The sequence below is a fragment of the Arachis ipaensis genome, chromosome B05 (genome assembly GCF_000816755.2).
Source record: "Arachis ipaensis cultivar K30076 chromosome B05, Araip1.1, whole genome shotgun sequence".
NCBI classification, from domain to species: domain Eukaryota; kingdom Viridiplantae; phylum Streptophyta; class Magnoliopsida; order Fabales; family Fabaceae; genus Arachis; species Arachis ipaensis.
The window spans coordinates 108,007,652-108,024,680 of NC_029789.2; the positions used below are offsets into that span (position 1 = coordinate 108,007,652).

The 17,029-nt window shown below is 36.3% G+C and overlaps 1 protein-coding gene across 2 annotated transcripts in view; it reads left to right on the forward strand.

Moving 5' to 3' along the window:
• LOC107643791 overlaps nt 13,881-17,029 on the forward strand; it is a 5,084-nt gene continuing 1,935 nt past the window's right edge. Inside the window, exons 1-9 of one of the 2 annotated variants that reach the window (XM_016347537.2) lie at nt 13,881-14,419; nt 14,590-14,676; nt 14,773-14,946; nt 15,355-15,443; nt 16,119-16,207; nt 16,313-16,416; nt 16,509-16,611; nt 16,704-16,779; nt 16,866-16,971. In XM_016347537.2, coding sequence (XP_016203023.1) covers nt 14,119-14,419; nt 14,590-14,676; nt 14,773-14,946; nt 15,355-15,443; nt 16,119-16,207; nt 16,313-16,416; nt 16,509-16,611; nt 16,704-16,779; nt 16,866-16,971 — 1,129 coding nt within the window. In that variant the 5' untranslated portion in view covers nt 13,881-14,118. The remainder of the gene's footprint in view (nt 14,420-14,589; nt 14,677-14,772; nt 14,947-15,354; nt 15,444-16,118; nt 16,208-16,312; nt 16,417-16,508; nt 16,612-16,703; nt 16,780-16,865; nt 16,972-17,029) is intronic. The other variant, XM_016347538.2, reaches the window with a different exon arrangement.

Here is a 17,029-nt window from a genome sequence, read left to right on the forward strand (position 1 = left end):
ATGCTTGGTGACTTTACTGCACCAAATTCCAAGTTACATGGAAGAAGCATCTCCATTCCTGCCATTGGAGCAAACAACTTTGAGCTGAAACCTCAATTAGTTTCTCTGATGTAGCAGAACTGCAAGTTTCATGAACTTCCATCTGAATATCCTTTTCAGTTCTTAACTGAATTTTTGCAGATATGTGATACTGTAAAGACTAATGGAGTAGATCCTTAAGTCTACAGGCTCATGCTTTTCCCTTTTGCTGTAAGAGACAGAGCTAGACTCTGGTTGGATTCTCAACCTAAGGATAGCCTGAACTCATGGGATAAGCTGGTCAAGACTTTCTTAGCCAATTTCTTTCCTCCTCAAAAGCTTAGTAAGATTAGAGTGGACGTTCAGACCTTCAGACAGAAAGAAGGTGAATCCCTCTATGAAGCTTGGGAGAGATACAAAGGACTGACCAAAAAGTGTCCTACTGACATGCTTTCAGAATGGACCATCCTGGATATCTTCTATGATGGTCTCCAGTGATCAATAAGGAGCTTCCCTCTGAGGAACCAAAGGAATCTGAGGCACATCTAGAGACCATAGAGATTCCATTGAACCTCCTTATGCCCTTCATGAGCTCTGATGATTATCCCTTTTCTAAAGAGAATGAGGATGTTACTGAAGAGCAAACTGCCAAGTTTCTTGGTGCAATCATGAAGCTGAATGCCAAATTATTTGGCATTGATACTTGGGAAGTTGAACCTCCCTTGTTCATCAATGAACTAAGTGATCTGGATCAACTGACATTGCCTCAGAAGAGACAGGATCTTGGAAAGTTCATAATACCTTGTACCATAAGCACCATGATCTTTAAGGCTCTGTGTGACCTTGGTTCAGGGATAAACCTCATGCCCCTCTCTGTAATTGAGAAACTGGGAATCTATGGGGTGCAAGCTGCTAGAATCTCATTAGAGATGGCAGATAATTCAAGAAAACAGGCTTATGGACAAGTAGAGGACGTGTTAGTAAAGGTTGAAGGCCTTTACATCCCTGCTGATTTCATAGTCCTGGATACTGGAAAGGAAGAGGATGAATCCATCATCCTAGGAAGACCTTTCCTGGCCACAGCAAGAGTTGTGATTGATGTTGACAGAGGTGAACTAGTCCTTCAATGGAATGAGGACTCCCTTGTATTTAAAACTCAAGGATCTCCCTCTGCAACCATGGAGAGGAAGCATGAAAAGCTTCTTTCAAAGCAGAGTCAACCCAAGCCCCCACAGTCAAACTCTAAGTTTGGTGTTGGGAGGCCACAACCAAACTCTAGGTTTGGTGTTGAACTCCCATATCCAAACTCTAAGTTTGGTGTTGGAGAGTTTCAACAATGCTCTGAACATCTGTGAGGCTCCATGAGAGCCCACTGTCAAGCTATTGACATTAAAGAAGCGCTTGTTGGGAGGCAACCCAATTTTTATTTATCTAACTATATTTTTCTTAGTTATAGGTCTTTATAGGTTCATGATCATGAGGAGTCACAAAATAAATAAAAAAATTGAAAACGAAATCAAAAACAGTAGAAGAAAAATCACACCCTGGAGGAGTATCTGCCTGGCGTTCAACGCCAGAACATAGCATAGTTCTGGCGCTGAACACCCAAAATGGGCAGCATCCTGGCGCTGAACGCCCAGAACAAGCATGGTTCTGGCGTTCAACGCTAGAAATGGCAACAAATGGGCGTTGAACGCCCAAAATGGGCACCAACCTGGCGCTGAACGCCCAGAGTTGTGTGCAAGGGCATTTTACATGCTTAAATTGGTGCAGGGATGTAAATGCCTTGACACCTCAGGATCTGTGGACCTCACAGGATCATCTCAGGATCCGTGGACCCCACAGGATCCCCACTTACCTCATCATCTCTCTTTCCATTCATAATCATCCCTTCTGTTTTCCATTTACCACTCACATCCATACACCCACTACCTTCAAAATTCAACATCTCTCTCCCACCCAATCCCACCCATATGGCCGAATACACACATCCATCCATCTCCTCCATATCTTCTTCTTCTTCTATTCTTTCTTCTTTTGCTCGAGGATGAGCAACATTCTAAGTTTGGTGTGGTAAAAGCATAGCTTTTTTGTTTTTTCCATGACCATTGATGGCACCTAAGGCCAGAGAAACCTCTAGAAAGAGGAAAGGGAAGACAAAAGCTTCCATCAAGGGTCTATAGCTCAGTGGTAGAACATTTGACTGCAAATCAAGAGATCCCTGAGATACCTCAGGGGATACATTTTCTTCCACACAATTATTGGAAGCAACTAAGGGTGGAACATCAAGAGCACTCCATCATCCTTCATGAAATCAGAGAAGATCTAAAAGCAATGAAGGAGGAGCAACAAAGGCAAGGAAGAGACATAGAAGAGCTCAAGGACATCATTTGTTCCTCAAGAAGGAAACGCCATCATCACTAAGGTGGACTCATTCCTTGTTCTTACTTTCTCTATTTTTCATTTTCTATGTTAAATGCTTACCCATGTTTGTGTCTTCATTACATGATCATTAGTAGTTAGTAACCATGTCTTAAAAGTATGAATGTCCTATGAATCCATCACCTCTCTTAAATGAAAAATGTTTTAATTCAAAAGAACAAGAAGTACATGAGTTTCGAATTTATCCTTGAACTTAGTTTAATTATATTGATGTGGTGACAATGCTTTTTGTTTTCTGAATGAATGCTTGAACAGTGCATATGTCTTTTGAAGTTGTTGTTTAAGAATGTTAAATATGTTGGCTCTTGAAAGAATGATGACTAGGAGACATGTTATTTGATAATCTGAAAAATCATAAAAATGATTCTTGAAGCAAGAAAAAGCAGCAAATAACAAAGCTTGCAGGAAAAAAAAGGCGAAAAAAAAATAGAAAAAATCGCGATTGCCGGGTGTAGTGACAGACGCAAAAGGATAGTAAATCCTATTCCAGCATGATCGAGAACCGACAGATGAATAGTCGTGCCGTGATAGGGTGCGTTGATCATTTTCACTGAGAGGATAAGATGAAGCCATTGACAAGGGTGATGCCTCCAGACGATTAGCCGTGCTGTGACAGGGTATTGGATCATTTTCCCAAGAGATGACCGAAAGTAGCCGTTGACAATGGTGATGTATCACATAAAGCCAGCCATGGAAAGGAGCAAGACTGACTGGATGAAGATAGCAGGAAAGCAGAGGTTCAGAGGAACGAAAGCATCTCCATTCGCTTATCTGAAATTCTCACCGATGAATTACATAAGTATTTCTATCCCTATTTTATTATATTATTTTCGAAAACTCCATAACCATTTGATATCTGCCTGACTGAGATTTACAAGATGACCATAGCTTGCTTCATACCGACAATCTCCGTGGGATTCGACCATTACTCACGTAAGGTATTACTTGGACGACCCAGTGCACTTGCTGGTTAGTTATGCGAAGTTGTGAAGATAAGTTTAGACCATGGTTCTGTGCATCCGTTTTTGGTGCCATTGCCAGGGAATCAATTTCGAACAACAATTCACAACCTGAGTAGCAATTTCGCATACCAGCGTGACTGACGCGTGACACGCGAAGAAGACCATCGACGCGTACGCGTGACTGACGCATACGCGTGACTTGCGCCACGTGCAAAAAAACGCACAAAAACACTGGGGGCGATTTCTGGGCTGTTTTGACCCAGTTTTCAGCCCAGAAAACACAGATTAGAAGCTGCAGAATGGACGAAATAAGTGGTCCCCGCCCATCAATTGAAGACTTGTTGATTATCTAATTAATTCTGATCTAAATTCAAATATTATTTTTAGGAAAAGATATTATTTTAATTTTAGAAATTAGATTTTAAATTTATTAGGATTAGATATAAAAAGAAGAAACTTTTCTTCCCTGAGGGGGATTGCCAATTAGTTAACTTTTCATTCCACCTCAGCCCAATTTACAATCCTAGTTTTCTACTCTGAACCATGAGCAACTAATCCTCCATTGTTAAGGTTAGGAGCTCTGTCTATTTGTATGGATTGATTTTATTATTTTTTCTATTTTAATTCATGTATGGATTTACAATTTAAGAATTGTTTTCGCTCTTTATTTTATGAATTTGGGTGGAACGGAAGTATGACCATCTTTCTACTTGAGTTCTTGTATAACTTGGAAAAGCTCTTTACTTGAACAATAGATTGAAAACATATTCTCCTAAATTTTAATTATCTGGATTTAACGGGATACGTGACATATAATCCTTTTATTTTTGGGTAATTAGAGTTTTTGTGGCATATAACTAGAATTGAACTTCACCCCCTAATTGGAATTAATTGACCAAGAAATTGGTTGTTGATGAATTTTAGGAGAGACTAGAAAGGTCTAAGGAATTAGGGTCTAGTCACATATACTTGCCATAAATTGAATCCTGCATGATTAAAATAGTTAATAAGAAAAGTTAATCCGGAAAAATAGATAACTCTGAAACCTTAACTGCTTTCTTTATACTTTATTCCCAACTTATTTACTTGCGTTTCTTTAATATTTTTGCTATTGTTTAATGTCTTTGAACTCTCAACACTATTTTCTATTTTCCTGACTAAGCTTATCACTCAATTATTATTGCTTGATCCATCAATCCTCGTGGGATCGACCCTCACTCACCTGAGGTATTACTTGGTACGACCCGGTGCACTTGCCGGTTAGTTTGTGGTTAGAATTTCCGCACCACTAGTCCTTCCCAAGGGAGAAGATTAGGATTTGCGAATAAGAGTTAGCTCAATCACTTGCCTTTCTTTTATTTAGTAAGGGTTAACTAAGTGAAAATAACAACCTTTTGATACTACATTTGAGAAAATCCAACAAGGATAGAACTTCCAATTAATCATTCTCCCAGTCAAGGCTTTTTATTTTAATTACATAAATCTCTTGTTAATTTTCATTGCTTTAATTTATAATTATTTATTTTCCCATTCCTCATTCCAAAATTTCTCAGAAAATTCGTAACCAATAATAACTACACCTCTCTGCAATTCCTTGAGAGACGACCCGATGTTTAAATACTTCGGTTATTAATTTTATTGGGTTTGCTTTAATGACAAACAAGTTTTTGTACGAAAGAATTCTTTGTTGGTTTAGAAACTATACTTACAACGGGAATTTATTTGTGAATTTCTTTACTAGCAGAAATCCGATCGTCAAAATGGCGCCGTTGCCGGGAAATTGCAAACGTGTGCCTTATTATTGGTTATTGTAGATATTTGCTTTTTCATTTCTTTGTTAGTGTTTCTAGTTTTAGAAGTTTATTTTCATTAATTTTTATTAGTTTTTATTTTCTTTAGCTACTATGAATTTTCATCCCTCTGGTTTTAAGTTTGGTTCAATTGTTGTAAGGAATGGAAGCTATAATTAGAATAGACATCAAGGTTGAAAGAATCAAAGATGGGAGGAGCCACAAGGATTTGATCAACCCTCTTGGAAACAACCCCCTCTAATGCGCTATAACCAACAACCATTCTATGATGCATACCAAGACAATAGTTATGGTGGACCCCTTCGTGACAACCAACCTCCACCAAATTACTATAGTCAGGAGCCATTCCAGGATGTGTACCAAGATGATAGATATGGTGGACCCCCTTGTAGTTACCAACAAGCCCCACCATATGCCTATGACCCCCTCCTTAATATAGGTTTGAACCACCAAACTCATAAGCCCCCTTCCACCATTCACCTCCATATGACCCTAACCCTTATCCACCATACTAACCACCTTATGAGCCATATGAACCATATATAGAACCACCCCAATTCCAACCCAATTACTCCCAAGAACCACCACCTCCATACGTACCATATCCATATCCATCAATCCAAGAGCCTTATGGTCCTACTTATGATACCCAAGCGGAACAAGAATCAAAGGATCGTCTCAAGGAAACAACGGATCGACTTCATGCAACTCTTCATCAACTGGAGCGAGCGATAAACCAATTTGCTTCCCAACGTTTGAACACTTAAGGAACCCCATGGCTTCATGTGGAGAATCTACTGAAGAACGCAGCATGAAGGAGAAGCTAGAAACTCCGGTGGACAGTGAGTAGCATGACTTTGTATTGGAACAATTGGAGGAAGCCGTAATCGTTGAAGAGGAAGAAGTGGTCGAAGACTTAGGAGATGCGGAACGTCCATAGGAGAGCCCAGTCATAGAGCCACCTTCTAAGGAGTTTGAATTTGATGCTGAGGAGGGTGTACAACCTCCAAGACATATCATGGTTGAAGACTTTGAAGGGGATGATCAAGAGATGGATTCAATCAATGATGAATTCTTATCAACATTTGAATCCTCTCCCATTGGACTTGACATGGAGCTTAAAGAAGAGGAAGCACAACCTCCCATGCCCTTGGTGAATAATGAAGAAGAGATCGAATTGGAAGAAAGCTACCAAGAGGAAGAGGTTGATATTGAAGAAGCTTGCAAAGAGGTGGAAGTTGTCAAAGAAAAGCCTAAGGAAATGGAGCTGGAGATCACCTTGCCAAGGTTGTTGGAGACCTCTCCCCCAAAGTCATTACCATCCATCCCTTCATTCAAGTGGGTAAATCTCTCATCTCTAAGCTTAATTATCCCACTTGAATATGCTTTGCTTGAGACGGATGGGCAACTTAGAGCTCTTTGTGGCTATAAGAGTAAGAAGGAGATGGTTAGTGGTTGGCAACACAATCCTAGGTTCATTGTGGTAGGAAGCTCAAGGCTGAATTATCATGGTTGGAAGAATACTAAATTGTGTGGGTCTAGGAAGCTGTTTGGATGTCTTAGTGAGAACTCAGATTGCTTGCCACCCGGTTGGAACAATGATGATCACCATGAAGACGGGTGCAAAAGCAAGGTTTGGGACCCCGGAATTCATTCCAACAATCAACACTTTTGGGGCCTTGTCACTTACTTTAGATTGCTTGATGGTATGCACCTAGTTTGGGATCCCGGAGGCCATTGGAATTACAAACATTGGTGGGGATTCAAGGATCAGTACAAGCACAAGCCACCATGACAAGGAGCTCACTAAATGTCTAACTTAAGGACTTTAACTAAAAGTGTTAGGTGGGAGATAACCCACCATGGTATGATCGTCTCTTTTTATTCTTAGTTTTATTTTATTTTAATTTTATCAGTGTTAATTCGTAAATTCTGCATCATCATCTATATTCTGCATTCTGCATTCTGCATATAAAAAAAGAAGAAGAAAGAAAAGCGCATACCACGCGTGCGCGTGAACCACGTGCACGCGTCACATACGACGCTAAACCTTACAGAAAGTTATGCGGGAGCTGTGCAGGAAGGGTGCCTTGCGCACGAGCCAACCCACGCATACGCGTGGGCGACGCGTGCGCGTCACTCGTATTTTAGTCACCCCACGCGTAAGCGTCAGCGACGCATACGCGTGGATTGCCAGATCGGCGTCAATGGGTGATTTGGCCGAGAGTTGTGCTACATTAGTGCTGGTATTGTGTGTTTAGCACAACCAGTGGTCACGCGTTCGCGTGACCGACGCTTATGCGTCACTAGGATTCTTACTCACCCACGCGTAAGCGTGAACGACACTTACGCGTCGCTTCGCAGATTCCATTCTTCTCATTTTCTCTCTCCTTTCTCATTCTTTCCTCCTCCTTTCCTACTTTCATCTCCTCCCTCTTCCTTCTCATTTTTTCTCATTACATTTACATTCTTTCATTCATTGCATTTTAACTGTATGCATGTTTTTATTTTCTTTTCTATGTTTGTTATTTTTCTATTGGTGTTAAATGTCTTTATTCCACTGTTGCATTTCTCTTGCTTTCTTTTGGTGCTTAGTGACTTGTTTTACACTGTTAGATGATATTATTTATCTGTCAATGCCAATCTTTTATGATACCTGTATCCCTTTTGCATTGACATGAATTTATATTATCTTGCATTACCCACACTCTCTCCTCCATTGTTGTAACTTTTGCACTATTGATATGCCATTTGCTTCTACTATTTTCTCACTTGCATGTTGTAGCTACCATGTAATTGAGACCCTTATTATTTGGCATTAACCCACCCATACTTTATTTATTTTCTTATCTTTATTTCTGGGTTACTTTTCTTCTTTTTCTCTTCTTTCAGGATGGCCACCAAAGAAGGGAAAGGAAAAGCTTCTAAATGGGGAGACAAACAAGACCATCTGCACAATTCTTGGAGAAAAGCGTCAGTTAGAGCCACCCATCCACTTGTACATCTTAGCATGACCGAGGACGGTGCAATCTTTAAGTGTGGGGAGGTCGATACCGATCTCCATAGGTTAGTTATTTTCTTCTCAACACCAATGTCTTATTTTCTTTATTAGTTCATTGTTGCATTTACATGTTTGATTGCATGTTTTCTTGATTTTGTGCATATATTTGCCCCTGCTTGGTTAAAGTAATGAGTTTCTTTTCAAGACTCTATTTTATAATATTTCACTAATTTAAATTAAAAATTTGTGTTAAACTTGTTTAAAGACTGTAAATTGGAACATGAATTATAGTTAAGAACACACAACCTGTGAGATTTGAGCTTAATTACATGGTTATATTATTTAACCATAATATTTTATTCTTGTGTGTTTTCTTCTCTATAATTGCAATCGTTACTTTGTTCCATTCTATATGTCCACTATTTAGTGTATTTACATGCTTGCATATGATTGAGGCCATTATTTGATTTTCGCTCACTTATCCCAAATAGTCTACTCTTTCAATCACCTTTGTTAGCCACCTTGAGCCTTTTAATCCCCATTTATTCTGTATTTTACCACATCACTAGCCTTAAGCAGAAAAATAAATTAATTACACCCAAATTGAATCTTTAGTTAGCTTAAGATAGAGATTGTGTATCAATTAAGTGTGGAGAATCGTGGGAACTTGGGTTGATAGGAAAGTGTTGAATTGACAAAATACTTGGAATTTGGGTGCATGCTCATGTGAGACCAAAATAATTAAAATATCATGTGCATTGATATGTTATGTTTATTTTCAAAAAATAAAAATAAAAAAATAAAAATAAAAAGAAAAAAGAAAAAAAAGAAAAGAAAAAAAAATATATTATTACAATATAAAATAAATAAATAAATAAGGGGACAAAATTACTCTAATGTCAAGTTTAATAAAAGATCAATGCATATGGGGTGGAATTAAGGAAAATTCGGTACATGAGTATGTGATACAAAAGTGGAAATTATGGGTAGTTGGGCATGAATTTAGAGTTACATAGAGTGTGTATGTATGTTAGGTGAAAGTTTAGGTTAATTAAAGATTCATATTATAGCTCACTTGGCCATACATATATCCTCACCCTCACCTTAGCCCCATTACAACCCTGAAAAGACCTCATGATGTTTGCATTGGTATACTAAATATTTGTTGATTGGTTAGATGAAGAACAAAGTTTTAGAAAGCATGACTAGGGAAGAGTAAAGTGATTAACCCTAGACACTTGAGAGATTGGAGTGCATACACACTACCAGTGAGGGTTTAATGCTTGATTCTATGTTTCCTGCTTTTATGAGCTGTCTTCTCGCAAGTTTACTTGTCTTTACTGTATGATTTGAATTAGTGAAATTTGATTTATGTTTATTTTGAAGAACTTGTTTACTTTTAACCAAGTGGACAGAAGCATCTTAGCATATAGTTGCATTCATATGTAGGTTGCATCTCATGAGTCTTACTTTCCCCTATTCATTCTTTTTGTCTCCTTGAGCTTAGCATGAGGACATGCTAATGTTTAACTATGCCAAGACCAATCCAAGCCCAAGTTCAATACCAATTGCAAGGCCCATGATATCAATGAATACTAGACACTCTAAGTAGCGACCAAATTTTGATTTTCAATTACAAGGAGAAGATCACTTTCAGTTTAGATTGATTAGGAAAGATTTGATTTGATTTTTATTTTGAATTTGAAAACTAGGTTTAAGTTAGAACATAAATAAGTGCTAGAATTCCTCCGAGGGATTTGCAGGGGATTTCATCGGTAGCACTTTACAATTCATCTTTGTTTTTGTTTCCACATCATGAGCAACTAATTCTTCTTTGTTAAGGTTAGGAGCTCTGTCTATTTGGATGGATTAATATTATTGTTTTTTTACTTTTAATTAATGCATTGATGTTTTATTTAAAAAGCAAATTTTCGTTCTTTATCTTAAGGATTATAATGTGTTAGAAAATAATTTTCATCTGACTTGAACTTCTCTATTACCTTGGAAAAGGTAATCATTGGAGTTAGCTTGAAACTTCTTTTCATAGTTCTTCAATTGTCTAAAACTAGTCTCAATAAGTGACATAAAATCAATTAGGGTTGGCCTTTAAGAATTGTGTGGCTTTAAACTAGAAGTATGCTTAACCTCTTATCATAATCAATTGATCAACAAATTGATGCTTGATTAGGTTAAAAGAAATTGAATCACCAAGGGATTGAGATTTGATTATTTACAGTTTGCCATGAATACATCTCTGCATGATCAAAGTAGATAGGAAGAAGTGTTTATATTGAAACTTAAACATCTCCAAGGCTTTAACATATTCACTCATATTATTTTCTTCTAATCATTCATAACTTGCGATCTTTTAGTTTTTTGTTTCAACGTTTAATTCCTCTCATACAAGTTTTCAAATTGTCTAATTAGAATATCTATTAATCATTATTGTTCAGTCCATTAATTTTCGTGGGAACGATATCCACTCACTGTGGTATTATTGATACGATTCGGTATATTTGCCGAGTTGGGTTTCACACCATCACTTGGCTCATCAATTTATCTTTAATTAATCAATCGTCAATTTCTTGGTCAACCGATTAACAAAAGAGGTTTAGCACAAAACTGATTTAGTTTCAATTAAAATTCAAAAGTAGTTCTAGGACGAATTATATGTTGCGTATTTAAACTAGTCCTAAAAAATTGAGAATTAAAAGAAAGACAACGTCGCACACTTTTTAAAATACTATTCCTAGTCAAATTAAAAAATCATGAGAAAGAGTTTTCAAGCAGTAATGTTGATATTAAATTTCCCAAAGTAATAAACAGAATTCAAAATAGAGTTAGCATATTTTCCAATACTACTAATTCTTTAAAGAATGAAGAACGAAAACTCAATCTTGAAAATAGATCAATGCATAACCTTAAAATAAAGTAATGCTTATTAATAATCCATGAAAACATAAACAGAATTCCTAACCCCTTAACAAAGGAATTAGTGACTCATGGTGGATTGAAACAAAGCAAAAGAAAAGAAGAAGAAGAAGGTGTGGTATTGGATCCGAAGATCCTCCCCCTTTTCCTGTGAGCTACATTCACTTATTTATATCCTAGGTTTACCTAAAATTTGAATTCAAAAGCTAAATCTTATCTTATCTTTTAAAAAGAATAAGATAACTAATAATAATAATTCAAATACTAATTAAAACCAAATGAAATCAAATCTTAACTTAACATAATCTTTTCAATCTTAACCGAATATACACCTCTAAGAGAGTGGACTTCAATTGGCATTGGGCTTGTGGCGTGGCATGCCTGGGTTTGGTGTGGCACGCCACTTCTTCCAAAGCTCCAGGACTTCAAGGCGTTACACGCCAGCTTGGAGAGCCTCGAAAGCGTTGCACACCACTCTTCTTTTGCTTGGAGGGTGTTGCACACCAGTTTTAGGCGTTGCACGCCAGTTTTTGGCGTGTAAGGGCATGTAACTTAAAGTCTTGGGCTCTGTTTTTGTGACTTGAAAGTTGATAGTCATGCGTGGCTCAAACTAAATGTCCACTATAGACATATGCATATCGTTTTAAAGCTCTGGATGTTAGCTTTTTAACGCCACTAGAACTCCCTCATTTGGACCTTTATAGCTCAAGTTATGATCACTTGAATACAAAAAGGTCAAGACTGACAACATTCACAAATTACCCTTTAGTTGTAAAATATAACTTGAATTCAAAATTTAAATAAAAATAAATCATACCTTAATGTATTTAAGTATGTATTTAAGTATGAGATGTAATAATTGGGTTAAAAATTTAGATCTATAAACTCTTTCACTTTTGTTGGCAAATTATGTGCTTTTATGCTTGCTTTTCATGATCTTGTATTTTTTTTCTTTATCCAAATTTTATTTTTGAAAAGAATTTCAGCATTGAAATGCTTTTTTTGAAACTCTCATCATTGCATTTATTTTACTAAAAACAATAGGTGTCCAAGTCTTTCCATAACTAAATTTAATCAAATTATTTAAAAATAAAAATTTGAGCTACTTTTTTCTATTAGGTGTCTAAATCTTTTCATAACCAAGTTTAACTAAATTGTTTAAAAATAAAAACCTGTGCTATTTTTTCTTTTCTTTAACGATTGTCACTGCTGCTTCTTCTTCTTATGTTCCTTCTTCCTTTTTTCTTCTTTAATGTTGTTATCGTCGTCACTGCCTCCTCCTCCTATTATTGTTGTTGTTGTTAATTTCTTCTTCTCTTTTTTTCTTTTTATTCTCTTTTATTATCATTATCATCGTCCCATCGTCTTCTTCTACTCTTATAAATGTTTAGAAAATTAGAGCGCAGAAATTTTGATGCACAAACATAAATTTTGGTGTATAACACACAAATTTTAGTATACAACACAAAAATTTTTAAGGACCACATGCCCAAAACATTGACACCCAACCAATAAAATACGCATAACACATAATTTGTGTGAATAGCAAAAAAAATCTTGTTGCATAGTATAAAAATTTTGATGTGCACGAGGACTACATACCTAGAATATTGACTCACCTAACTAATAAAATACATTCGCAACAAGAATTTGTACTTGTGAAAAGATTTGTGTGTTATGTGCAAAAATATGTGTGCAATGCGTAAAAATATTTGTGCTACATCAATAAATTTGTATTATGTACAAAATTTTATGTGTTAGGATTCGAAAATTTGTGTGCTATATCAATAAGTTTTTGTTCTCTCCAACAAAAACTTATGTGCTACAAAAATGCAGAAAAAATAGTAATGATGTATACACGCTTTTTTTTTCTGCAAAACTTTACACCAATTTAGTTGGACTTAGTTACAAAAAGATTTGTACATGTAGCATCAGTCAAAATTAAATGCAATGTAGATATAATAGTAATGTCAATGATTTAAATAGTTGATAAAAATAATCAAATGACATGATAATTACACTTCATCATCATGATTTGAAAATTATACATTTGAAACCTTTCACCTACATTTTTTTGGGGTAAAACTCAGAATGAAGAGAATGTGACAAATGAATTGTTCACATAGATAGTAATATTGTTCAAAAATGTTTTTGCTCTTTCAAATTTAGGAGTTATCTAAATAAAATTGTAGAGAATATGTTAGAGATATGATTCTGTCATTATCCTCTTATTCTAAATTTTTAGTGTCTCAAATTACTATTTTTATGAGTTGTTTGATGCTTTGTTGCGGCATCATATTAATATGATGCTCTTAACCTTATATATAGTTAATATTGTAATCTTTTCTTTAAAAAGAGAAAAATTGTTATCATATTCTCATTAAACTCATAAAATTGAGTGATGAGGAATTAAGTAGATTGATAAGGAATTATTGTTGTAGGTTATTCCTTTAAAGTGTAATGTCTTGAAATTTGAGATAATAAGTGATCATCAAATAGATTTTTTAGACTTGAGATACTCTTAAACTCAGTTTTTAAAAATAATGTTTTTAGAGAAATAGTCTAAAACAAATTGATATATAAATTTTAAAAATTTGTAAAAACTATTGTATTTTATTAATGATCAAATTTTATTGAAGATTAAAATATGCTATTAAGAGTTCCTTAAAACTGATTTATAGAAACCAAGACAGAATTTATCCTCCTCGTGCACAACAGCAGGAGTGGGCCATAGTACATGGATTGGTTTGGTAATGCTTAATAGTATTAGATTCGATTATCCCTCTGGCTCTACCACGCCACCCCCGCACCCCACCAGCTGAGCAGCTGACCTTCACCTTCCCCATCTCCATTCTTATTTTCGAAGCGAAAACCAAAAACTCTGATAACAACTTCCCCAAAATTCCGCAAACCCAAACCCCAGACCCTAGCTAGGCCGTGTCCAAAAAATAAAATGTATTCTGCAACTTTCTCCCGTCGCTTCCTCTTCCACCCCTCCAACACTAACACTAACACCTTCTCCCGTCGCCACATTCTCTTTTCTTCAAATTCCTTCCGAACCCCATTCCTCTGCTTCTTACGACCCTTGCTTCCACTGCGCACAACCACTCGCTACCACCACCATCGCCATCTCTCCGCTTCCCTCGCCCACCACACCAATCTCTCCCTCTCTTGGCTCTCTCCCCCTGACGACGACGAGTTCCGCGGTTGGGCCTTCCTCGAGTATCCGGCCCAGCCCAAGCCTACCAACAAAGGTATGTTTCCTCCACCTCATCGGTATACCCAATTCTTAATTATGATTATCAATAAATTGCGACACTGTTTAATTACGCTTGAATTTTTAGTCGCTGTTAGTAATTTTAATAGTTAGGGTTTGATGGGGAAGAAAGTTAAGGTGTGAAATTTGGCGTTGACTTGCCTGTAGGGTTTCCTTCCTATGTGGTAGTAGGCATTGGGACTACGCTTGCTGTGCTTGTTGCTCTGCTTGCTACGCTCTCTCTATCAAGGAAAGGTAAACTCTTGTTATCTGAGTTGTTTGTTATATTGATGAGTGATGATTTGGGCAGTGAATTTCAATTTTTGAAGTCTCTGGTTGCGTGTAATGTAGGATTCAAGATTCAATTCAGAGATCCGATGCATGTTTTGCAAGGGAAATGGAGTACTGTCAAGATTCAAGATGATCGAAACAAGACTGCAGAGTTTGAGTCGAATAGTGAGAGCAGTTTGACTACCGAGGCAGCGGAGGAGGCTGTCCCTGCCTCTGTTACTGCCCCTGAAACGGGTACTTCTTCTAAGTATAGTTTTCCTGTCAAAATTACTGCGATGATATTCCTCTTTAATGTGATCTAAGGGCTAAGGCTTTAAGTATATGTCTCGTGTATGGTGTTGTTGATTTCTGCTATAACTGGGAAGCTATTCTGATTGCTATACTAAGATTTTTTATATTGCTTTCATTATTTAGAGTGTGTTTGTTTCAGCTTTTTTTTTCTGACAAAAGATTAGCTTTTTTATTAAAAAGATCACTTTTCACATATTTGTATAAATTTATAAAATAATCAACAGTTCCAATAAAATTCAGTTTTCAGTTTTTTTTTTCAATTATAAAAAGTTAAGAGATTTAAAATCACGTTGTGTATGGTGTTACCTATGGTGGTATCTTGAAATGTCCTAATGCCTTGACTCTTATCAGCAACACTGGAAAAGCTTGATCGTATTATAGTCCCAGTTTCTGTGGATGCTACACAAGAAGAAGCATTATTAGTCTTAAAGACTTTGAAGGTTGGTTACTAGAAGCATGATTTTTGTTATGAATCCAAGAGACCAGTGGTACTTACTGGAATGTGTTACTTGCCAATACAAGTGCAAAATTACTTCATTGTTCATGTAAAACCGTTATGGGAACTTGGAAGAACTTGAAGTACTTAATCATTTTAAATTAAACCATCATTAATGGGAACCTAGAGTCCTGGATGCATTTAAAAAATTGTTCAGTTATGCACCAAACCATGTCAGCTAAATATAAATTAAGATCCACAAATATTGTAAAGTTTTATTATTATTACCCTATGAAAATTGTGTTTTGAAAAGGTCAAATTCGACATGAAGTGTAATTAGTTACCTTTTTTAGTTATTAGTATTGAAATCTTGTAAACATTGCAATACTCATTTAAGTATGGTTATTGTTGTACTGATGTCTCTAGTGAATGTATGGTTATAAAGTGATAAAAATCAAGCAAGAATAGAGGCTAATATGCTTATAAAGTGATAAAAATCAAACAAGAATAGAGGCTAAGGTCCAGGGAAATGCTCATGTAGACAGTATGCGGGCAGGTGCTATAGTAATTTGTTATAAATTCATAAATGATAAGATTACACCCTGATTTAGAGTAAGATTTATCATGTGTGTCTATATTTAAACAGTATGAATATTGTGGACTTTGCCAATTTGTGTAGATAATTGATGATGATGTTGAAGCCTGTCAACTATGTACCAGAAGAGAGTTTGCCAGATGGCTAGTTAAATTGAATTCTTATCTTGAAAGGTTAGCTCCCGAGGCATGCACCGATTTTGAATTCTTCTTTCAAGAAAGATTTATTGCTTAAGCATGGCCTGACATCGATTGAAAGTTATTTCTGTGTCTTTCTAGGAACCCCAAACACAGGATTGCTCCAATTATATCACTTTCCGAGTCCGTAGTTACTGCATTTGATGATGTCGGTGTGGAAGACCCTGATTTTAGATCCATTCAAGGTAAAAACTGGCAGAACATTACTTCATATGAAAGTTATTTTTCTTACCTGCTGCAGAAGTTTGAATTTTTCCTTCTTAATTTGAGGTTAAAGCCTTAGCAGAAGCTGGTGTAGTCCCCAGCAAATTGTATTCAAACGATAATTCTGGTTCTGGTGGATCGAACAGCAAAGATAACATAAATTTTTGTCCTGATAGGTAAGTATCAATTTGTATGAAATCCATATTATACGTTTTATAATAGACATTCAATTTTCATTTTTACTGATTCAGATATATGTATGCTGCAGATTCATCTCAAGACAGGATCTAATAGACTGGAAAGCTCAGTTGGAGTATGAATTTTTTTCTGGAGTTACTGATCAGGTAGGCCGTTTTCAAAATAATAGTGTATGGAGTTTTGAATATATTCTGTTTGTCAGCTCTAAAAACCTGACTTGTTTACAGTCCAGATATCAATTAAAAAAGCAGGCTATATGGATGTGAAGGAGATCACTTCACCTGCAGTGTACATGGACATGTTGGCAGGAGATAGGAGTATACTCAGAAGAGTTTTTGGTATAATCCCTCAGGCGTTTTGTATAAGCACTGATGTTAATCTTCTTTTCTCACATTG